This window comes from Barbus barbus, assembly GCF_936440315.1.
Source record: "Barbus barbus genome assembly, chromosome: 24".
In the NCBI taxonomy this organism is placed as follows: domain Eukaryota; kingdom Metazoa; phylum Chordata; class Actinopteri; order Cypriniformes; family Cyprinidae; genus Barbus; species Barbus barbus.
Genome location: NC_136752.1, coordinates 11519898 through 11544657, shown reverse-complemented (window position 1 = coordinate 11544657; position 24760 = coordinate 11519898). Strand labels below are relative to the sequence as shown.

The following is a 24760-nucleotide window of genomic DNA, read 5'->3' as shown; positions in this document are numbered from 1 at the left end:
TTAACTAAGTTATACCCAGCCCTACTTATGAAACATGTCATTATGCACGCATTCATCCAGTGGACATGAACAAACATGCACAGGAACAAGCAACATCATCCCTGGGGTTGATCTTTCCAGAAGCTTTACTTGCGTAGCTGTGAATCACTTTTCTGAAGATGAAAATATTAATTACAAAACAACAACAACAACAACAACACAGACTGCATGACTTTATTACGCGTGAAACATAACCAGAGTGACACAGACTGTACACGACGGACTCCTCCCATTACAACCTCATATACGAAGACAATAGTGGGAGGCACAAGCGAACGCCATACTCTCTCCACAAAGCAGCTGTACTTTTACCTGAACTGTAAAAGATGGCAGAGGAAGAAGCTGGTATTTTCGTCAACCAGGAGCAGTTCAGCTGTCCCATCTGTATGGAGCTCCTGCGGGACCCCGTGACCATTCCTTGTGGACACAATTACTGTATGGAGTGCATTAAGAGCTTCTGGGAGCAGAAGAACCAGAAGAAGTTGTGCAGCTGTCCAGAGTGCAGACAGACCTTCTCCCCGAGACCCGCGCTCAACAAAAACACACTGTTTGCTGAAGTTGTTGAGAAACTGAGACAGACCGGAATGCGTCCCCCCACCATCCTTGGAGCTGAGAATAATGAAGTCATCGCAAAAGAAAAGCAGGACCTCGTCATGTTCTGTCAGGTGTGTCTGACTTCTCTTCTGACTTTAAATGTGATGCTAAAACTTTATAATAACTAAGCATAGCAAGAGCTTTGTGTTTACATTCATAAACAAGTCATTAAAAGGTCAGTCAGTTTATATATGTTCACCTTCAAAATGTATGAATATAATTGCGTTATATAACAAAACATCGAACTAAGCAGGATTTGTGTTTGCACAAGTAAGTCATACATAGAGAAAATTATTAAAATCATAAAGTAGATATATGTGTGTTATTAGCTATAACAGTAAAAAAGTCATTGAATATAAATTTTGTATTGTTTAGGGATTCTTTTTTATAATTATGATAAATTATTAATGTATCATTACTTTTCTCACAAGATAACATCACTGCTTTTTTCCCTAATAAATAATTACACTATAAAATGTATGATATTTCAGGCTTTTTTGCTTCATTGTGATAAAAAGACAGCTTCTGTCTCAAAAAAATATCAAAATGAATTTTAATCAGAAACGAAAAACATGCTCACCACAGAAGAAATGTTGAAAAAATAACATAGTACTAGTAAAACTTTATGGCTCACAGGGGCTGTGGAATAAATCAACTAGGAACAAAAAAGAGATCTAGTAGTACTTGTAATTATGAAGAAAGAAAAGAAAAACCTGGATGACCCTGATAAAGGTTTGAAAGCATGTTGGTATGTTTAAATGTATAATTCAGTTCTCATCACATGTGCTGCTTTATTTGTTTTTGTTGTTTCAAAAAATAAGTTACTTCATGTATTTATCCTCCGGTCTGCAGCAAGAGCTTAAGCAGTCACAGAGGAGATGCCAGCAGGTCATAAAGGAGCGCGAGACGGAGCTACAGGATCTGACTCATTCTGTACTCTCTCTCAGGGTGAGTCTATTACTGCCAGGAGGTGGACACTTTAGTGTGGATCAACTTACGATCCTTCATCGGTAACATCATCAGTAACTCATCACATCTCTGGTTCTGTATGTTGTATAACAGAGCTCTGCCCAGGCAGCAGTGGCGGATACGGTGAAGATCTTCAGAGAGCTGATTCAGTCCATTGAGGCGCTGTGTTTTGAGATGACAGAGATGATAAAAGCAAAGGAGCAGATGGAATTAGACGAGGCACATGGATTTATGGAGAAACTGGAGCAGGAGATCGCAGAGTTCAAGAGGAGAGATGCTGAATACGACACGCTTGCACACCTTGATGATAAAACGCAGTTCCTGAAGGTAGCGTCAGTGCTTCTAGACACCAAAGTACTTGTCACTCGTGATTTTGTTCTAAGAGAGTTTATTTCATTATGTTCCTCAGAGCTATGAAGCACTGTGTAGTGAGCCGGAGTTGGTGACCTCTCCTGCAGTTCTAGTCAATCCGGACTTCTCCTTTGAGATGGTGTCAATAAAACTCACATATCTGTGTGGGGAAATTAAAGATCTGTGCCAGAAGAAATTGGAGAAATTGTCAAAAAAAGGTAAGCCATCATCAGAAATATGTTTGGAATAGCATGCTAACTAAACATTTCAATGTAAAATTGCAGTACATTCTAGGTTAATAACTGCATTACTTTAATAGTAATTTCACAGCAGGACTTGTATAATTGGTTAATGACAGCTTTATAATGTGAATTCACAGTAAATTACATGTTGTTAGCAGCATTCAGCTGTTTCACAGTAATTTGGCAGAAAATAACCCAATATGCATTTATTTCACAGTAAATTTTTGACCTCATTTATGTAATACTGTAAATTCATGGCAAATTTTACAGTGCATTTCAATGTGATTAATGAATCACATTCTGATTCATTATTATTGGATAATATTGCCAGAAGCCTTTTATTTTTATAACCCATTGAACTAAAAACTAGTGCTGAGTAATGATTAATCACGATTAATCGCATCCAAAAATAAAAGTTTTTGTGTACATAATATATGTGTGTATACTTTGTAAATACACACATGCATGTAAATATTTAAGACAAATATGTTATGTTTATATATTAAATATATTTATGTAAAATATAAATTTTAAAGTAATGTATACTGTGTGTGTGTTTATATATACATAATAAATATACACAGTACACACACATATTATATGAAAAAATTCATACAGTATTCAATAAATACATGCAAGTATTCAAAGGACTATTAAACATTCAAATAAATTAAAGTAAAATAAGTATAAATATTTAAAATGTCTGCACTGTTTATATTTTGTCTTATTAGTGACAAACCTGAAGTTTATTCCTACGCCTGAACCTAAGATCAGAGAGCAGTTTTTGGAATGTGAGTAAAACACACACACACACACACACATGCAATCAAATGTTCAACAGAAATCAATACAACCGACAACAGAATTACTGTCTGTTAATCCATGTCTTGTGTCTCTGGATTTCAGATTCGGGTCCCCTGACTCTTGACCTGAACACGGCTCACAGAAACCTCAGCGTTTCCTCAGAGACTGGCGAGGTGACGTGCAGCAAAATCTCTCTATCCATTCCTGACCACCCAGAGAGGTTTGACAGCTATTACCAGGTCCTGTGCAGGGAGAGTGTGTCCGGCCGATGTTACTTCGAGGCAGAGTGGAGCGGAAAGGGTCCCGTGCACATCGCCGTGTCCTATGAGGACATCAGCAGGAAAGGAAAGAACCTGTGTGCATTTGGACACAACGCCCAGTCCTGGAGTCTAGTGTGCTCTGAGGATTCATATGCATTCTGGCACAATGGACGGGAAACTAAGATTCCCAAAATGCAGTTGGCTCACAGGACTGGCATTTATGTCGACTTCTCTGCAGGAATTTTGGCGTTTTACAGCATCACAGACTCAATGAATCTCATTTACAGAATTCGGACTGCATTCACTCAATCGCTCTATCCAGGTTTCAGAATTAACACTGGGTCCAGTATGAGACTTTGTTATCCACTTTAATGGCATGAAATGGAGTTTATTCAGCTCCTGAGCAATTATTTGAAACTTAATGAAGTGAGAAGTCAGCCTCCACTGGTTAACATTAGCTTAATTAAATTATTTTGCATCAGCTAACAATAAAAAGTGCTTCTAATCTGAGCTTCTAAGTGCTTCTAAACTTATATCAATCTTAGTTAATTTCATCATTTACTAATATAACATTTTAATCAAAAGTTGTATGTTAATATTATTCAATGGACCTGAGCTAACATGGACTAACAATGAACATCTGTATTTTTATATATCTGTATTTTAATGTAATAAATACTGTAACAAACGCTTATTGTTAGTTATATAACTAATGTAACTAATTGTAAAGTTTTACATAAATGACCAACACACACTCATGGCAATTCGTAACTATTTTACATTTGGGCTAATTCATATCCTCTCATTTTAATGTTTTCATATGATCCACTTATGTCCCACTGATAGATTGGGGTTGGGGGTAAACCTTCACGTTTTTGTGTCTGTACAAATCACACCATACAAATTCATACTAAATTGCCACCACATAAAATAGTTACGTTTTCTCTGCGAATGTTAAATTTGGCAGGTTGTGCTAACTGTAAAAATATATATATATATTTTAAGATCCAATTCTCACTATTAACAAACCATTAACTATGACTAATTTCAGTCACAAACCGATGAATTTACCAATCATTTTCTGGAACCAGAACTCTCAGCATTATAAAACAAGCAAACCTATATTTACAAAATGCTCTTATTTTAGTGCATTTGTAGTTTTTAGTAAAAAAAAATATTTAAATTGTACTTTTAGACACCAGTAAAATATTGAATTTCACATCCAAAGTCTCCTTGACATTTACAATCGGGGCCTGTTATGAGCAAAAAACCTACAAATCACAAAACACACTTTTAGAAATTTATTTGAAAAACAAAAAACATTCAATCCATTTCCATACATTACACAACAGAACTGCAACAGCTTTACATTCATCACAGATTCAGATACTGTTCTTCATTCTTGAAGGTGATGTCAAATTTCTTCACAAATGGAATTGCAAAAATAACTGTTTTCCCAAACACCCCTAATGTATTACTGGTCAAACAGATAGTCATTCACACAATAGTTCAACCAATGTTGCTGTGTCAGGCTGGATGTTTTTCACATTTACTTTCACTGTGCTGTTTAATATCAAAAAATGACACTTTTTCAGCTTTACATAACCAGATGCAGTATAAATTGCAATTACCTTTTATTCAGGCAGAAAACCTGGTAATGCAACATCATCTACAATTTAATTTACATATGCAGACAGGAATGAAACTTCAGCTAAAATTTGATGGACCTTCAATAACACAGTATTAAGCAAAAGTATATGCATTTCATTCTATTGACCATATGTTTTACTAGATGATATTTTAAGTTAAATATAGTGAATATAACCATTAACAGAGAGTCCCTAGCTGCCGGTTCAATTGCACTGATAAAATATAGTCAATCCCTAATTACAGGGACAAACCCAAAGCCTCACCAGCATCTTACTGGACACAGTCATACAGTATTAAAACTGAAAGATATCTCTATGCAAGGCACTGTACAGTTACTGATACGAATATACACAAATATGATGGACAGACAGCAAAATGTGTAAGGCGACTGAAAACAGAAGCTACATTCCAAAGTAAGGTGTCACCATTATAATAATGGTGCTTTATGTCTGAATACACAGAATTTTATATGACTAACACGCTAGTTAGGCACATCACGTGTTTGACAAATAAAATGACTGCGAAGCACACGTGTCATGTACACCAGATAGTCCAGTTTGTTGTTGCTTAACATCTGTAAAAGGCACAGTGTGCAAAAGCGGCCAAACAGGACATATACTGGTTTGTGTTGAATCTGTCACAACAAAGGTCAGTTTGATGGATTCAGATAAGAGTACATCTGCAAATGTGTCTTACCAGTATATTTAAATGACATAATGCTACAATTTCAAATATTGAACATAATTCATGACCCAGGCTGACATAAATATTCCATGCAAAAGTAATATTTTTCATGTATATGTATATATACACACACACACACATTAGAATATATTAGCTCTGAGCGGACCTCTGTATCCAGTGCATTGATAATATACAACACTATATACATTGTCAATCAGTATAAAACAAGAATGTGTTTGTGAGTCATTAAAAAAAATACTTTTATAACATGCACAACCCCATGCTGTGGTGCAACTGGTGCTGGGTGCATTTATTTTAAACTCCATTTCAACAAACAGCAACAGAATTCTAAATCTACAGCCAGATGAGAGCATAATTTGCATATTCATCCCTGTTAAAATGTGGAAGTGTACTTATAATGAGAGATTGTGCACGGACATGTCGATACATTCACACCCAATTCAGGAGAACAGGGTGAAGCTGGCCATTGAAACAGAGAAATCAAATAATTTGGCTACTTTGTGACAGAGTGAAGTTGCCTTCATTGAGAAAACAGAAAATGTGCCATAATTTCTAGAACGTCAAGAAAAGTTTTGAAAATATCCCTTCCACTTCCCATTTTTGTTCATTTAATCTCGCATATCAGTTTTTTATCAACCATGTAAAATGTAACATTGTATCATTTAAATATGCACAAAAATATTCTCTATACATCATATGTCTAAACTAAAACTAGCACAACAAAGAAAAAGACAATCCATAACAATAATAATCAGATCTGTCAGGAGGTAATCCAGTACCTGAGAGCAGGTCATCGCTTCCGGAGTCACACAGACGTTAACCAAGGGGTTGCATTGCATTGTGGGAGCATAACTCCACTATGTTACAGGAAGGTCATCAGAGTGTGGTGAGGTTTTCTGCCAGGTAATATAGGCTGTATCCATTACATACTATACAGCAGAGATTACAAAGTGAGGACAGCAGGTGATACAGCCACAGCCGACCACTCAGCTTTTTATACTTGGGGTCTGTCTCGCAGAGCTTGGCGTACGCTTCCCGATTGGACGAGAGTCCGATGTCCTGACCCAATCCACAGGCCTGCTCAATCAGGTGCATGTCTGCCCTTAGTTCCGAGGTCATCTGACCAAACCACTGGGCATTCACTGCCGCCACAGTCACACAGACAAAAAAAATGAAGATCTAGGGAAAAAACAGAAAGCTGGTGGAATCAAGTCTGTCACCATTCATAAAGTTTAAAAGGTTGGTTCACCCCAAAATCATAATCTTTTCACCCTTGTGTTGTTCCAAAACGTATGGCTTTCTTTCTTCCATTTAACAAACATAACCAATTTAAACAATGTGTTGGTTACACTTTTCCATGCAATTATAACGAATGTGACCTGGAGCTTACAAGCACTGGTCTGATGAATTTATCACAAACAGGTAGACTTGTGGATTATTGATGTGTTTATGAGCTGTTTGGACTCTCATTCTGATGGCACCCATTCACTGCAGAGGATCCATTGGTGAGTGAGAGATGTAATGCTAAATTTCTCCCATCTTTTCCCATTAAGAAACAAACTCATCTACAGCTTGGATGGCCTGAGAGCGACTACATTTTCAGCATATTTTAATTGTTGGGTGAACCAGTCATTCAATATTTGTGCATTCATAAGAGAAGTGGATATGCTCGGTTCATTAATAAATCTTTCTTTTGAATGTGATTTTAGTCAAAGAATCAGTTGATCCAGTTCACACAACTAATGATTTGTTCATAACTCAGACTGATTCCAGACTTAAAAATTCAGGCACTGCTTCTCAGCTCACATAAAGCTAAAGAGAAGATCGTCGGTGAATAGTAAAAAAAAAAAAAAATGGCGTGTCTCTCACCCAAACCTATCGTATGACTTCAGAAAACTTTAAATATAATGCTCAAGTCGTTTGGACCACTTTTATGGAGCTTTAGTGTCCTTTTTTGGACCTAGTTTGAATGCTCTAGTCCACATTTATTGTAATTGGATGGAAAAGAACGACAACCAGATCTTTCACAATATCTTCTTTTTTTGTTCCACAGAAGAAAGTAAGTTCTAGAGGTTTGAAATGACATGCTGGTAATTCATAATTTTTCAGTGAACTAACATAATGTTCTAAATACCTGGAAGGCCTCCGTATCATCCAGCATGTTGCTAGGATGGTACATGGCAAAGATGGTGAGGTTGAAGAAAGCACAGGCTGATCCGATATGTAGGTAAAACGGGAAGAGCCGGCTCTGGATGAAACCAAACGTGTGTCGGTTTAGATGGTTGTCCATTACAAAGCCTGAGAAAAAAAAAACTTTGCATATCATAAACTTGGTTTTTAACAGAATATTAGTTTAATGTATAAAACTATCCTTGTGAAAAAAAGTACAGACTTTTAAAAATAGTGCTTGTTGTAGAAAGAATATACTTTAGTGCAAACTGAATGTAATGTTTTCAGACAAACAATTGCAGTGTACTGTACATTTTTTTTATATTATATTATATATTTTTTCTTTTTCTTAAATATTCTTTCAGATTTGAAGCAACAACACTACAATCATTCCATTAATGATCTACCACCATAGAAATGCAGTGAAAAGCAGTGACCACACCTACCTGATATGAAGGTGACCCATATCTGCATTCCCCAGAAGGTGGAGAGAAAAATGAGGTGAAGGAGTTTGGCAGTGAAGGGAGGCTCTCGGTCTGGAAACATTGTCACAGGCACACTATCGTCTTTCACCTCCCTCACTCACTGTCACTATGCTGTTTAAAGGTGTGACACAATAATGACACAAATATGCCTTATTATTCTTACATCACACAAGATTTATATAAGACTCAGAAGTCATAACAGTTTTAATGTCTTAAGTCATGTACTTGATGTGATGCACGTTACAAAACACACCCTGCGTTATAAACACAAGAGGTAGAGGTGATCACCTTTCACCCACATGACTAACAGGGCATACCATATTGGAACAAACCTTCTTAAATAAGATCTGCCACCTAATATAAATCATAACAGGCACACTGACTGCAAACTATTGTGGGGGGCTAACAAAGCAACAAGACAAATAGGGAATACAATTAAAAATCTGAAAGTCAAACCAGCTTCAAATAATATAAATTATGTCACAACCATGTTGTTCCAAACTAAGAATGACAACACTAGTTAGGGTTGCCAGATCTGAGTAAAAAAACTAGCCTAATGGCCAATAATAACTAACCCAAAACAAACCCAGTGACTCAAGCCCAAACATAATCAAAACTTAAAATATACAACTTTCATATCTAAAATACATATTTTACAGTCATTGTTATGCATTACACAAATTACAATATAATAGTAGTAGATAATAATAAAATAATATAATAGAAGTTTTTTTTTTTTTTTTTTTAACTCAACGATTTACTACCAGTGCACCTTCTTCACTACAAATTGGTATTTGTCAGAATAAAAAATGGATGAAATATTTCAAGCATTTCAGTCAAATATAATTTAGTCACCGTGTAAAACCTATAACTCACAGGAAAACGCACACCTGGCAACCCTGACCCCTGTCCCAATTCACTTCCAAAGTATGGAAAAAATGTGCCAAGAAGTGAAATATGACTGTCAATCTAGCTAACATGGTTTGTACTTCACAGAAGAAAGTAAATTTAGCTATCAAACGTTCATTTTTGGATTAACTGTAACTTTAAGAATCGTAAGTGTGAGTGAACTACTCGTACCCTTATTGTGCAGAGCTGATTCACTACTAACGCCATGCCCAGAATATGGGCTGTGCCTCCAAACACACTACGCTGCCTACCTAGACTGCATCTGTGGCTCCTTCTGACGGAGTACGCACGCGCCTCAGATATAGTCATGGTGTCCAAACCTCCAAAGCTTCCCATTAAGCACCGCGACTCTCTCCAAAAGAGGAAACTTCTTTGCACATTATTGACACCAACTTACATTTCTGATGCGTAATGTGAAAGCTACACCTGGGTTATGATGAAAGACTGGATATCATTACAGCTACATGCTGTCTCCATGATGTCGATATACTTACCAGACGATCACCCGTGACTATGTAAATCGTCGGTGGCCGGTTGCGCGTCACCATAAACGTACGAAAAAGGAGGAACCGGTATGCAGCCGCAGTTACTCTCGGATTCTGGCAGGCAGTCAGGATGGTGGGCGGGGTTTTAAGACTTTGCTCAGTATTCAAAGCGGTCGGAGTGGTTTGGTGGGCGTGGCTTGTGTATGTTGTTGGGCGTGGTTTTGTTCACTGGTGGCAGACAGTGCTTTGTGAAGACGGATTTTCTTGATCATGGTAATTATGATGAATGGAAAATATTTTTCTTGTACATTTACAAACACGCACACGTGCACACACACTCTATGTAAATGGGGAACAACACAAATTTATTGTTTTATATACAGCTGCTATTTATAAATGCAATGCATATAATGGTAACCTAACCCTAACACTAAGTGATCCCATTAAATACAGACCATAAAGCAGACCATAAAGTTCCTCAAATCTTGCCCTGGAGGGCCAATGCACTGCAGAGTTTAGCTCCAACCCTGATCAAATTCACCTACCGGTGATTGTCTAATGATTCTGAAGACACTGATTAGCATGCTCAGATGTGTTTTAGAGCTAAACTCTGCAGGAAAGTGGGTCCTGGGTCAGATTTGAAGATCCCTTCCATAAATGGTGTCAATGAACAAAATCAGTGATAATAATATAAAGTAGGAGAACTAATTAAGTATACCCTATTTATTATGAAATTCCATAAATTTACCAAGAAAAAGACACTTTTTACCTGCATCCCAAATTTTAGGCTATATAAAAAATAGGCCTACTAGCGTTTTACTTGTTTACAACAACTTCTACTAAAAATACAGCAAAATCAGTAATATTGTGAACTGTTTTTACTATTTAAAATAACTGCTTTCTATTTGAAGATATTTGAAAATGTAATTTATTCCTGTGATCAAAGCTGAATTTTCAGCATCATTACTCCAGTCTTCAGTGTCACATGATCCTTCAGAAATCATTCTAATGTGCTGATTTGCTGTTCAAGAAACAGTTATTATTATTATTATTTAAAACAGTTGAGTACTTTTTTCAGGATTCTTTGATGAATAGAAAGATCCAAAGATCAGCATGTATCTGAGAAAAAAAGAAGCTTTTGTAACATTATATACTTTACAATTCAATTTATTTGGGGGGGGGGTGGGGGGGGGGGGTTATAAAAATTTATATTTTTATTTAGCAAGGATGCTTTAAATTTATCAAAAGTAATGATAAATGCATTTATAATGTTACAAAATATTTATATTTCCGATAAATTAAAATAAAATCTCCTCAGCTTTGAAATCACAGGAATAAATTACATATTAAAATATATTCAAATAGAAACCAGTTATTTTAAATAGTAAAAATGTTTCACAATATTACTGCTTTTGCTGTATTTCGGATCAAATAAATCCATCAGGCTTGGTGAGCAGAAGACAATTCTTTAAAAAACAATCAAAATCTTACTGTTCAAAAACGTTTGACTGGAAGTGCACACACACACACACACACACACACACACATTTTATTATCATTAATAATTATATAACTAGTAGTAGTGGTATTAAAATAATTAAACAACTTGATTATTTTCTGATGAATGTTTGCATAATTTTGGTACAAATCATTTGCTGTGTCAGAGGTGTTTACCACAACAAAGGACCAGCTAACTGATAAAGTCCTTAATTATAGCTGTTCTGACTGTAAATATTCACAGAAAATAATCACCGCATTCACGCTCACTGTGGCTTTATAGGGCATGTTCAAACTCGTGGATTAATTAGTGCTCAACATATCACCGGTTTGTGTTTAATGGGTGTGAATGAGCAAAGGACAGGCTAATTCTCTTGGGCGCTTTCTTCACTGTTGTCTCACTGCTTTGATGAACAGTTGTTCAGGGCATAAGATTAAAGCAATTACTTTGTGCAACTGAAGGAGAACAACATCAGTGGTTTCTAAAAACATTAGGAACTTCACATTTAAGTAGGTTTGTAAAACTTTGTATATTACCTAGGTGATACACAAATCTCTCGGTTGTCTATGGAGAAGCTATGGCAGGTTTGGGGGCACAAAACAGATATCGCTAGCCTTTCAAACTGAAGGAACCTACAGTACAGTAACCTAGAGAAACAAATTTAATTTTGTGAAATAATTAGCTTGTGCCTCTGGAAAGGCAACAAACGTGTTTTTTAGACCTAAAATACTAACCTATGCAAGTGATCATTATAAATGTTCATGTTTCTATAAAATAATAAGATTTTATGCAGAGGAAACCTGTCAGTTTCACAGGCATATGTGAGACCAAAAAGAAGATGTGAAGGTAGAATTCAGTCACTAGAGGGAGACATGGTCAGCAGTCCATTGAGTCTCAAAAGGAGATGACTGCTGAACAAGGTATTATCATAATGTGCTGGCATCCCGTTACAAGGAGAGACTGGGAGCCATTAATGTTCATCTGGAGCAGATGGATGATTGTTTTCTATAGCATATGTTCCTCAGCCATAAATCCACTCAACCCAACCAATACAGATTAAGCACCGCCATAAAAAGCAGGAAAACTTTCCAAAAGCTCCATTATTAGAGGTTCACTGAATATGATCAAAGCCAAATTCACTGTTATTGACAGCACAGCAGTCTGTAGATCAGTTAGATTATTCATTTTAATGGGTATGTTGAAACTGATAATTATGTGACATCCATACACTTTCAGTACAGTGAAAATACAAATACAGAAATATATTGTGTACACAGTATAAAAGGGCAAAAACACATTCAGAAGGCCACAAATATATTGTTGTTTTGTTCATAGACCTAAAATAACCTAATCTATGTAACCAACAATAACTGTACTAAAGACAAAAGTTGATCCATAATTAGCACAAATACGGTAAATGTGCTTTCTAATAAAAAGTGGTACATTATGGGTCTAAAACAAATACTAGATACATTCACAAATTGTGCCAGGCTTATATAGAGAAGTGCTTTAATGATTTTAGTAGATAAAATATCCCTTTGAATACACTTCAAAAATAAATCACTATGTTGTTAAGACATTAATGTTGAGGTAGGCAACATTCACAATGTAGGAAAATAGAGAATATTTTCTCAAATAGTATTCTTTTTTAAATAATCATTGGTAACGCGTTTATTAAAAAATTAAATAAACGATATATAATGCTTAACAGATCATTATAAAAAGTATTCTAAAATAGTTTATTTATTCAGAATGTACACAAACTGTCTGTTAAGCAGTATATATTGTTTTAATGATTCTAAGCATGTGTTAAACCTTAGGAATAATAAGGGCCTTTACTTTTTTGTCTTAAATATAGATAAATGACAAGGGGGTTGAAAATTTAGCTGGTGCTCCTTCATGAAATAAGCGTATTTGCCCAATGTGTTAATTTACTTCAACAAAAGGGAAGTACAGTTTTTGTTCAGCTGTTCTACTGGTCACATCTTTCACATTTGGTTGGATTCAGTGTCTTGCAGTCTTGCAGATTTTGTCATAGACTTCAGGAAATGCATCTTCACAGCTGAGTTGCTTTCTGAGTTTCTGATACAATGTGCCATCGAACATTTCCCAGAATTCCTGTCGTTCCATGTATACATCAGCATACAGCATCTGGAATCTAGAAATGGATGGAAGGACTTGTGTTATAATACAATACCCTACAGTATTACTTTGGTCTCATTTTTTTTATGCAGTTCTACCAAACAATGGAAAGATGAAAAGTGATAACTGACCCATGAACGTCTCTGACAAACTTCTCCAGCTGCCGTGTGGAGGATTTGGCCTCAAAGTGTTTGACTTTGGGCTCACCATATGCTCCGATATCAACATACAGTTCATCTTCATCTCCTTTAGGATGCACCATTCCTGGCTGGTTGGGCAGCACGAAGGGACAAAGCCATAGAGGATACACCTACAACACACACATAACCATCAACAAATCAATGCACTGTAGTACATCTAATCACTTTTTTTAAACCGCAATATTGTACTGCTTCATATTTTCCTAGAAACGGTGTTACATTTTGTAAGGATCTTGAATAGAAAGTTAAAAAAAGAGCATTTATTTGAAATAAAAATCATTTGTGAGATTATTAAATGTCTTTTCTGCCACTTTTAAAATCAATTTAAAGCATCCTTGCGTAAAAAAGAAAAAAGTTTGAATGTTTGATATATATTGGTAATACTGGCTCTTTTTCCATCATAGACATTGTTCTGATTTGGCTGCTCTAGAGCTGTTCAGTTTGTAGTCATAAAACCTGAAAGAGAGTTAGCTTTTCAAGTCATGCATTCCCCCAAGAATCTCTAATGGGTTTTCAGAATAGCAGCTTTCGATTTTTTAGTAAAATAAGGTCTGTGGTGAACATTACTGGAACAGACGGACACATTTTGTTCTACAGTAAAATACATTTTGATGCCTGCTTTCACTTGAAATTAATATACAATTCAAAGCTTTAGTATGTTTTGAAATAATAATTTAACATTTACTAATAATTAAGAAATGCATTAATATACATATTTTTAAATAAAACAACGGATACAAAACTGTATAAATTTATGGTATTAGCTATCAGTTCTCACCTAACGTGTGTATATCTATGTGTGTGTTTGGATGTCTCACATGTATGTCCTCGTGGAAGCGTAGGATGGCGGTCTTGATGTGCTTCATAGGGACCAGCATGTCCTGCACCACGTGGTGCTGCTCGTACAGTTTGCGGATGGTCTCTCCCTGAGTGAGCTTCAGTAGAGAGATCTTAGGAGGAACCATCCAGCCAAACACATACCTGAACAATGGGTTATTCCCAAACGGAATGATGTCCTGAAAAACAGACAAGAAATGGTGGATGTAAAATAATATGGAATAGATAAGGAGAACAAGATATAGAAAAAGATGGCAGAAAAGAAATGACAGTAAATGTAAGTATATGTGTATACATACTCCATTCTTCATGTTCAGAAACGTCATGTTTTAGAGTCAAAGGCACTCCTTCTGACCTTGTCCATCTTAGCTTTAGCTGCATAATTTATTGAATAATGTTAGACTAGTCCTGCCACTCAACAGACAACTCACACTTCCTGTAGCTAATGGACGGCTTTAGTGGATATAATGCATCGAAACTGTGTGTGGATATCTTTGAGAGTGAAAGAGAAGGGTTAAGAGAGAGAGAGAGAGAGAGAAACGTGGCTTGATTAAGATGGAAGAGAAGGACAATAGTCTTCCCTATAATGCATTATGGGACAAGTGAAAAACGCTATAGATAATGGAACCATAGAAGAGGAAGTGCATGTCTAAGTGTCTCAAACTCTTGATACACTTTAAGTGTACACCACAAAGCCAAAGCCAAATTGAAAGTTAAAACTTCTAACAGGCTCTCTCAATAAGAGTCTGATATTAATAATATAAGATACAACCCCAAGTGATCCAATCATAATACAACACTAATCATACAGTAAAATGTTAGCATAACTGTGGAGATCATAATCGAATACTAAATTCCTCACATTACAGTGGACTAGAATAAATAAAATGGTTGTATTATAGGATACTCGTTGAAAAATAAAAGGAATGATAAAGACAATTTAGAATAATGAATGCAAAAATTATAATATACGTACAGGTAGATGTAGATAAGAGTGCTCCCAAAAGGTATTTATACATTTGAGCTTTACTTACAATGTCATTTCTTTATATAATATCAATATCAACCCAAGTGACATTTATCTGAAAGAAATAAAGCTAATTTTTTCAAGCAAAATATTTCAAAACAGATGTTTAAATGATCAAATAATAAGATGCTCTACCATTCAAAATGAGTTTTAACCATAAAGCCATTTAAAATGTTACAAAGGATTTCTGTTTCAAATAAATGCTGCTTTCTACTCAAAGAATCGTGAAACAAATGTATTAAAAAAAATCTGCTCTGCCATCACAGCAATTATATTAAATTTAGAATATACTGTGTTTAATGTATTTTTGATCCCTTTCACCAGACTTTCAACTGTCAAAAAATCATAACCCAAATTTTTAAATGGTGGTGTATGTTGTGTAAAATGAAGAATTGTTGTAAATAAAGTTAATTTGATTCTCTACATCCATGGTTAATCTGCTAAGAAAACTATGTGAACTTGAGAAAAAATGCCACTGAAAATGACTGTGTCTGTTATTTCTCAAAAAAACAAAAAGACAATATGAAAAAAAGAAGAAGATCATTTGGTAGTTGTGTTGTTGAGTGACATTTTCCGGAGTAATTTACTTGTAATTCCCAGAAGATGCTGCGGGTGTGTCTGTGGTAATAGTGCCGGAGAGGAATGTACTCCACTGCAACACAGTTCTGCTTCAGGAAACCCTCCACATGCCGAAAGAACCACGGCTTGTAATAGTAACCTATACAGTTAGTCTGAAAAACAGACAAAATTAAACGCTCTGATAACACAGTGGTGTTCAAATAATTGTAGATAAACATGCACCAGTGCTATTTGTCTCCTCAATGGCCAAACTAGTAGCAACTGGGCCATAGAAAAAGTAAAGCAATCAGATTTGCATAACAGATATTCATTATCACCTTTTCAGGCTCTGCATGATCGGTCATGGTGCCTGTCATAATCACAGCCTCGTCCCGAGAGTACTGCAGTCCCTCCACAAACTGGTTCTCCTTATTGGCTGATTCCTCTGCAAACTTCTTGCAGATAGCATCCAGGCCACGTACAGGTTCGTAGTGAAGTTTGACCCATTTGCGAGCTGGGATTATCCGGATCTCTGCCGCAACCAGGAACCCCAAAGTACCGCAGGACCAGGGAACGGCATAGAAGAGGTCAGAGTTTTCTTTCTGTGGGCAAGTTTTAAAACATTTGTTTTAACATGTCTATGTTTGTTTTACATCATCTGTAACAACGCCCTCACCTCAGTGCAGCGGACCAGACTACCATCAGCCAACACCAGCTCAAAAGCCACACAAATGTGCTGAAACAGGCCGTAGATGTGAGATGAAGACTCAATGCCTGTTCCCATTACCAGCCCACCTGAACACAACAGGAGACAGTCATGTGAGACAGTTTCATGATGGGGAAGACCTCTATAACAATAAATGACCAAAAACTGCATTCATAATATAAACTGAATGGATTATTTAATATCACATTTAACATTATACTACTGTTCAAAGGAATGTTCAAAGTTTGTTTTTGAAAAGTCTCTAATGCTCACCACAGCTGCAATTATTTGATTAAAAAAAAGAAAATAATAATAATAATAATAATAATATTGTGAAATAGTGCTGTCAAACGATTAAACTAAATTAAAAGTTTTTGTTTACTATGTGTGTGTACTGTGTTTATTTATTATGCAAATACACACACATACAGTCTAAATATTTACACATATATACATTTATTTATATTATTATATTTTATATTATTTATAAATATATTTAATATATAAACATAACATTTTTCTTAAATATATACATGCATGTGTTTGTATTTATATATACATAATAAATATACACAGTACACATACAAACACAATATAATTTATTCCTATGATGGCAAAGCTGAATTACTCCAGTCTTTAATGTCACATGATCCTTCAGAAATCATTCTAATATTCTGATCTGCTACTCAAGAAACATTTATTATTATTATCAATGATGAAAAAAGTTTTTTTTTGTAATAGTCTTCAAATGGCACAGTATTCATATCTAAATACGCACACTTTGAAACTTTGTAACTGTACAGTATATTGAACCTGAACTATATATTCATATATTCTTTCCTCTCGGCTCAAAACAAAGAACGATAAACAACATGTTAACACATAAAGCAAATTTTAAATATGGCTTATATGGTTTTAGTTTTGCATCTATGCTACCAAAATGAGGAACATATTTCTGTGATTTTTATCAATAAACACTGAATAAACCCCAAAACATCTCACAATGTTTCAAAGTGACAAAAATGTACTACGTAATAGAGGATAAATAGGCTACAGTCAACACAATTTTTACAAACATGAAAAATGAAACAAGATTCGAACTGCACATACATACTGTATATTATATATATATATATATATATATATATATATATATATATATATATATATATATATATACAGGCTAATTTCAATGTTTATTAGACATGTTAAATATCCTATAGTACCCTTCAAATTTCATTCCATTTTCTTCATTATAAAACATAATACTGTATGTCATATACATGTGACCTGCATACCTAGTTTTAGCCAAAATGTTCCATCACTATGTGAAAATTATTTTAAATCTATGCACTTACAGGTGCATCTCAATAAATTAGAATGCCGTGAAAAAGTTATTTTTTTTCTTGTAAGTTACTTAAAAAAGTGAAACTTTCATATATTTTAGATTCATTTAGGTCCTTTTCAAAAAATTAGCATATTGTGATAAAGTTCATTATTTTCTGTAATGTACTGATAAACATTAGACTTTCATATATTTTAGATTCATTACAACACAACTGAAGTAGTTCAAGCCTTTTATTGTTTTAATATTGATGATTTTGGCATACAGCTCATGAAAACCCAAAATTCCTATCTCAAAAAATTAGCATATTTCATCCGACCAATAAAAGAAAAGTGTTTTTAATACAAAAAAAGTCAACCTTCAAATAATTATGTTCAGTTATGCACTCAATACTTGGTCGGGAATCCTTTTGCAGAAATGACTGCTTCAATGCGGCGTGGCATGGAGGCAATCAGCCTGTGGCACTGCTGAGGTGTTATGGAGGCCCAGGATGCTTCGATAGCGGCCTTAAGCTCATCCAGAGTGTTGGGTCTTGCGTCTCTCAACTTTCTCTTCACAATATCCCACAGACTCTCTATGGGGTTCAGGTCAGGAGAGTTGGCAGGCCAATTGAGCACAGTAATACCATGGTCAGTAAACCATTTACCAGTGGTTTTGGCACTGTGAGCAGGTGCCAGGTCGTGCTGAAAAATGAAATCTTCATCTCCATAAAGCTTTTCAGCAGATGGAAGCATGAAGTGCTCCAAAATCTCCTGATAGCTAGCTGCATTGACCCTGCCCTTGATAAAACACAGTGAACCAACACCAGCATCACTGACTGTGGGTACTTGACACTGGACTTCAGGCATTTTGGCATTTCCCTCTCCCCAGTCTTCCTCCAGACTCTGGCATCTTGATTTCCGAATGACATGCAAAATTTGCTTTCATCCGAAAAAAGTACTTTGGACCACTGAGCAACAGTCCAGTGCTGCTTCTCTGTAGCCCAGGTCAGGCGCTTCTGCCGCTGTTTCTGGTTCAAAAGTGGCTTGACCTGGGGAATGCGGCACCTGTAGCCCATTTCCTGCACACGCCTGTACACGGTGGCTCTGGATGTTTCTACTCCAGACTCAGTCCACTGCTTCCGCAGGTCCCCCAAGGTCTGGAATCGGTCCTTCTCCACAATCTTCCTCAGGTTCCGGTCACCTCTTCTCGTTGTGCTGCGTTTTCTGCCACACTTTTTCCTTCCCACAGACTTCCCACTGAGGTGCCTTGATACAGCACTCTGGGAACAGCCTATTCGTTCAGAAATTTCTTTCTGTGTCTTATCCTCTTGCTTGAGGGTGTCAATGATGGCCTTCTGGACAGCAGTCAGGTCGGCAGTCTTACCCATGATTGCGGTTTTGAGTAATGAACCAGGCTGGGAGTTTTTAAAAGCCTCAGGAATCTTTTGCAGGTGTTTAGAGTTAATTAGTTGATTCAGATGATTAGGTTAATAGCTCGATTAGAGAACCTTTTCATGATATGCTAATTTTTTGAGATAGGAATTTTGGGTTTTCATGAGCTGTATGCCAAAATCATCAATATTAAAACAATAAAAGGCTTGAACTACTTCAGTTGTGTTGTAATGAATCTAAAATATATGAAAGTCTAATGTTTATCAGTACATTACAGAAAATAATGAACTTTATCACAATATGCTAATTTTTTGAGAAGGACCTGTAAATTCCCGGTATCTCTTGTTCTTTGAAACCACAATAATGGGGAATACTGCTGACTTGGCAATGATCCAGAAGATGAACACTGACGCCCTCCAGAAAGAGGGTAAGTCACAGAGGGTCATTACTAAAAGGTGTAGCTGTTTACAGAGTGCTGTATTGAAGCATATTAAATGCAAAGTTGACTGGAAGGAAGAATTTGGGTAGGAAAAGGTGCACAAGCAACAGGAATGACTGCAAGCTTGAGAATACTGTCAAGCAAAGCTGATTCAAACACTTGGGAGAGCTTCCCAAGGAGTGGACTGAAGCTGGAGTCAGTGCATCAAGAGTCACCAAGCTCAGACGTCTTCAGGAAAAGGGCTGCCAAGCCACTTCTGAACCAGAGAAAACGTCAGAAGCATCTTACCTGGGCTGTGGAGAAAAAGAACTGGACTGTTGCTCAGTGGTCCAAAGTCTTCTTTTCAGATGAAAGTAAATGTTGCATTTTATTTGGAAATCAAGGTCCCGGAGTCTGGAGGAACAGTGGAGAGGCACAGAATCCATGTTGCTTGAAGTCCAGTGTGAAGTTTCCACAGTCACTGATGATTTGGGCTGCCATGTCATCTGCTGGTGTAGGTCCACTGTGTTTTCTGAAGTCCAAAGTCAACGCAGCCATCTACCAGGAAATTTTAGAGCACTTCATGCTTCCTTCTGCTAACAAGCTTTATGGGGATGCTGATTTCATTTTCCAGTAGGACTTGGCACCTGCCCACACTGCCAAAGGTACCAAAAGCTGGTTCAATGACCATGGTGTTACTGTGCTTGATTGGCCAGCAAACTCGCCTGACCTGAACCCCATAGAGAATCTATGGGGTATTGTCAAGAGGAAGATGAGAGACACAAGACCCAACAATGCAGATGACCTGAAGGCCGCTATCAAAGCAACTTGGGCTTCCATACCACCTCAGCAGTGCCACAAACTGATCACCTCCATGCCACGCTGCATTGAGGCAGTAATTAAAGCAAAAGGTACATATACAGTAAATGAACATACTTCCCAGAAGGCCAACAATTCACTAAAAAAAATTTTTTATTGGTCTTATGAAGTATTCTAATTTGTTGAGATTGAATTGGTGGGTTTTTATTAAATATGAGCCTAAATCATCACAATTAAAATAACTAAAGACTTAAACTACTTCAGTCTGTGTGCACTGAATTTATTTAAGACGATTATAATATACAATAATTTCACAATTTGAGTTGAATTACTGAAATAAATGAACTTTTCCATGACATTCTAATTTATTGAGATGCACCTGTATGTATGCACATACATCTTTTGTTGTGTTTTGTTTTATTTTTAGTTGGGGACTTGGGCTCTGCTGTGAGTATCATTTTTAATACTAACAGTTTTCTTTTTTATGTTACCATTACATTAATTAACTTAAATAGTTCTCCCAACAATGTTGTTTTGCTTCTAATGCTTAAAAAAAAAAAAAAAGAGTTATGAAACATCAAAGTCTGTATTTGTGAAAAGTGCCGACTGAGAGATAAAAAGGAGAGGTCAAAAGTCCAAATAATTGACCTTTGATTATAGACGCATGACTCTAAATTGCTTTTAGGAATGGTTTTGTATAAAACGATCGCTTTCAAACAGTGCTTACAGTATCAAAGAAATAGGAATCAATACATGTGGCCAGAAATATCTCCTATCGTTCAACACTTCACAAACACAACACACCTTTCCAATGTCTTATTACTACGTATTGTGTCTCTACAGAATTACAAATGAATTTGAAGGAGAGTCTGTGTAAAACATTTCTCCGCCGATGAGCGCTCTTTTCTGGGATCTATAAACACTTTCAGCAATAGGACCCGTATCCGCCCTAATCTAATCTGCCTCATTGAAACAGGGACTATGCTCATCCATAACCTAATTATAAGCAGCCTCTGATGCACCACACACGGCATATTATATTGATCAGGAGAGAACCTTATGCTCCATTTAAAGAAAGCGAATATCTGCAAGTGCTCAGAGACATTAAACAAAACCCTTGTGGTGAATGCGAAAAGAAAGGGAGAGATTATACAGGTCAGACATGATTTACAGTCTTCATCTAAATGGAGAGAAGCTTTACTGTGTGCTGAATAGAAAATGTTAAAATGCATCTAGATGCCACAAAAATAAGAGTTTGCTGTAATCTGAGACTTGGTAACAAAGAAACATAACTTGGCTTAACACACAGATGCAGGAGAAAAAGAAATGTGAACCGTGTATGTGTTACTGAAATTATACAGGAATCCACAGAATGTCCAAAGGTTCACATACTTTTACTTGCAAATTTTACAATAATTCAATTAGTAAGTTCATATTCAGATTTACTATCTTACAGAAAATGTACTACAGAGCCACATCCTCAAATGCAAAGGAAGTTGCTTTGGACAAAACATTCAGTGAATGATGCAGGAATAATTAAATACCTGCTTTTTTTTTTTTAACCTACCAACTGTGAGGTCATCGAGTTCAGGCAACACAGGCAGGGTCCAGCCAATAGAGTTGAGCAGAGCAGTCACCTGACCCATGTTAGCTAAGGGTTCCACACGCACCACCTGGAAAAAGTAACAACATTTATGACAATTGTACATTTCCTCACTTTTCATTGTATGTTTTTATCAGCTGTTTGGACTCTGATTCTGACGGCACCCATTCACTGCAGAGGATCCATTGCTGAGCAAGTGATGTAATGCTACATTTCTCCAAATCTGTTCACAGGAAGAAACAAACTCATCTACATCTTGGATGGCCTGAGTGAGTAAATGTTCAGCAAATGTTCATTTCTGGTGAACTATTCCTTTAACTTTAAATGAGGAGAAGAGATTTAAACAATTTTACTGTCAAAAAATAATATCTGGCAACAGCCACCTGCCGTTTTGTGTCCACCTCCAGGATGTCCATCATGTTAATCATGATGTTCTTGTGCGTCTTCTTGTATTTTCCCACCCTGAGAGATACAGTCAGCCATCCTGGACGACCTGTGCACATATGTTTCTTCCCTCCCTCTTTTTTCCATTCTCGCACCTGAAAAATTGAAATGGTCACATTTTGTTAAAACCAGATTGCATCAAGGTCTCATCAAATTTATACATTCATTATTATTATTATTATTTACATTGATTCAGCAAAACCACAATAAAATTACCGAAAACAATTTTAATTGCTTTAGTTAACAAGAACTACACTGATGCACCTGCCATGGTGTGTAGAATGGTAGGGGGCGTGTCAGTAACTTTTCGCCACGCCCCTACTATCACCACCCCCATAACTTGCAGAGGCTGCCAGCTACTTTTTTTTTGTACCGTCATTTTTTTTTTTATCAGAATTTCTTTGAAGAGACCGCCTGCCTTTTTAGATCAAGCCGTTTGCACATTTCATGTTTTTTTTTTTGTTTTGTTTTTTATGCATATTCATTAATATGGCATGTATGGCTAATTTGTATGCATAGCGAATTATCATCAATACCAAAGACTATATACAAAAACTATAGATATACTTGAAGGGACCTTTGGCAATACTAAAGTATATGAAATATTAAGTTATAAATGAAAGTATACTATGTAACATGAAAGCATTCGGCTAAAAGTTTTGCAGATACCTGTCTCTGAATATCTCTGACTCGCTGGTCGTGCTGCTTGGGTGCTGAGCACATCTTGAAGATGATCCACGCGCGCAGGTAATAGTACACATCAAAGATGACAGATAAAGGGAGCAGAAAGAGGCAAACGAAGATCCATCTCTGGTGCACTATCACGTACTCCAAGCCCTTCACCTTAATCCACACCAAAAACAAGACAACTAACCCACCCAAATATAACAACGGATCCATTCCCTCAGCTTTTTAAATCACGAATCGCCTAACTACAATGCAATTTAAAAACGCATGGAGCTTGTTGCTGGCTTTTGATTTAGCAAATGCTTTTTAGTTGTATTCACAGCGGACGAGCATAAATCTACATGCATTAATACTGTCTGTTAAACTACTATTTAAAGCGACTTCTCGTATTCCTTATGCGCGCAGTTTACCCACTTGCACGCGCACAATTTGTCATCTATATTTTGCATGCTGTTAAGGAACTTGCCCAGGTGGCTTAAGCACCGCCCACAGCATGCGATGATTGGCCAGTACCGCATCAAATGAGATGACGCCAATGGTTGCGTATCATCTGTTCAGCCAATCACAAGAAAGAAACACCGTCACACCATTGACTCAGTGAGATGTGTTCATAATTATACAGTAGTTGAGAAATGAGGCGACTCACTAGTGATGCTGTAGCAGTACAGATATAGGCATATATTTCAGTATAAAAGATTATTCCAATACTCCAGTACCACAATTTTAAAGATTATTCCAGTACTATAATGTAAAATATTCTTACCTGGGTTTAGAAGAGGGTTTTATCATAGTGGTTTCTCAGTAAAATTAATTATGTGGTTAAAATTAATGGAAGACTATTACTTATTGGTTCATGAAACGTCATTTTATTGTTAAAATAATCGAAAATGGACCACAATAGACTGCTTAGGTAAAGATCTGTGTTTGCTGGAACATTTTTGTTCTATAATATTAGACACAGTCACACCATAGGCCTAAATGTGAATTTTGAAGCCACTATGTTTATGTAATTTCTAGTAAACTGCTAAAAAGGAATACAACTACTTACAACTGCTTGATTGCTTTTACTAAGTTAGCAATTTCATATCAAAAGAAAATCCACAGGTCACTGAGGTTATGTTGTAGAACAAAATGTGAAAATCTCTTCAAGTAGGTTCATCACAAACATTAAAAGGGTCCAAAAATGAAAATTCTGTCATCATTTACTCATCCTCAAATTGTTCCAAACCTATACGATTTTAAATCTTCAGCTGAAGACAAAAGAAGATATTTTGAAAAATAACCAAGCAGTTGCTAGTAGCAATTGACTTTTCATATAGTGGCATACATTTTTTCCATACTATGGAAGTCAATGGCTACCGGCAATGTTTTCCAACCTTTTTCAAAATATTTTATTTTGTTTTCAACAGATGAGAGAACCTCATACAGGTTTGGAACGACT

General features: G+C 36.2%; 3 protein-coding genes across 8 annotated transcripts; 1 reads left to right on the top strand and 2 right to left on the bottom strand.

Annotated features, from left to right (window-relative positions):
• Positions 1–36: 36 nt before the first annotated feature.
• Positions 37–4479, top strand: LOC306843411 (tripartite motif-containing protein 16-like protein). Its single transcript, XM_079374899.1, has 6 exons — positions 37–704; positions 1486–1581; positions 1696–1929; positions 2012–2171; positions 2927–2986; positions 3102–4479. Exons 1-6 carry the CDS (start codon positions 366–368, stop codon positions 3629–3631), a joined length of 1419 nt encoding a protein of 472 aa, XP_079231025.1. The 5' UTR covers positions 37–365; the 3' UTR covers positions 3632–4479.
• A 67-nt stretch (positions 4480–4546) lies between these two features.
• LOC306843891 (transmembrane protein 205-like) lies at positions 4547–9833 on the bottom strand. Of its 6 annotated transcripts, none has more exons than XR_013781875.1 (5): positions 9672–9833; positions 8230–8379; positions 7749–7912; positions 4987–6793; positions 4548–4890 (listed from the first exon to the last, which is right to left on the bottom strand). XR_013781875.1 is itself a non-coding variant. In XM_079375596.1 (5 exons), the coding sequence occupies exons 3-5, from the start codon at positions 8327–8329 to the stop codon at positions 6491–6493; spliced, it is 567 nt and encodes a 188-aa protein (XP_079231722.1). In that variant the 5' UTR covers positions 8330–8379; positions 9429–9529; positions 9672–9778; the 3' UTR covers positions 4554–6490. The 6 variants fall into 6 exon arrangements, 5 of the variants coding, with proteins under 5 accessions (XP_079231720.1, XP_079231718.1, XP_079231719.1 ...); XM_079375596.1 differs by adding an exon at positions 9429–9529 and having other exon boundaries at positions 4554–6793; positions 9672–9778; XM_079375594.1 differs by lacking the exon at positions 9672–9833 and adding an exon at positions 9575–9669 and having other exon boundaries at positions 4547–6793.
• A 2494-nt stretch (positions 9834–12327) lies between these two features.
• dhcr24 (24-dehydrocholesterol reductase) lies at positions 12328–23963 on the bottom strand. The gene is made up of 9 exons (XM_079375433.1): positions 23302–23963; positions 22572–22727; positions 22153–22258; positions 16601–16719; positions 16263–16526; positions 15954–16097; positions 14321–14518; positions 13434–13612; positions 12328–13318 (listed from the first exon to the last, which is right to left on the bottom strand). Exons 1-9 carry the CDS (start codon positions 23530–23532, stop codon positions 13165–13167), a joined length of 1551 nt encoding a protein of 516 aa, XP_079231559.1. The 5' UTR covers positions 23533–23963; the 3' UTR covers positions 12328–13164.
• Between the last annotated feature and the right edge of the window lie 797 nt (positions 23964–24760).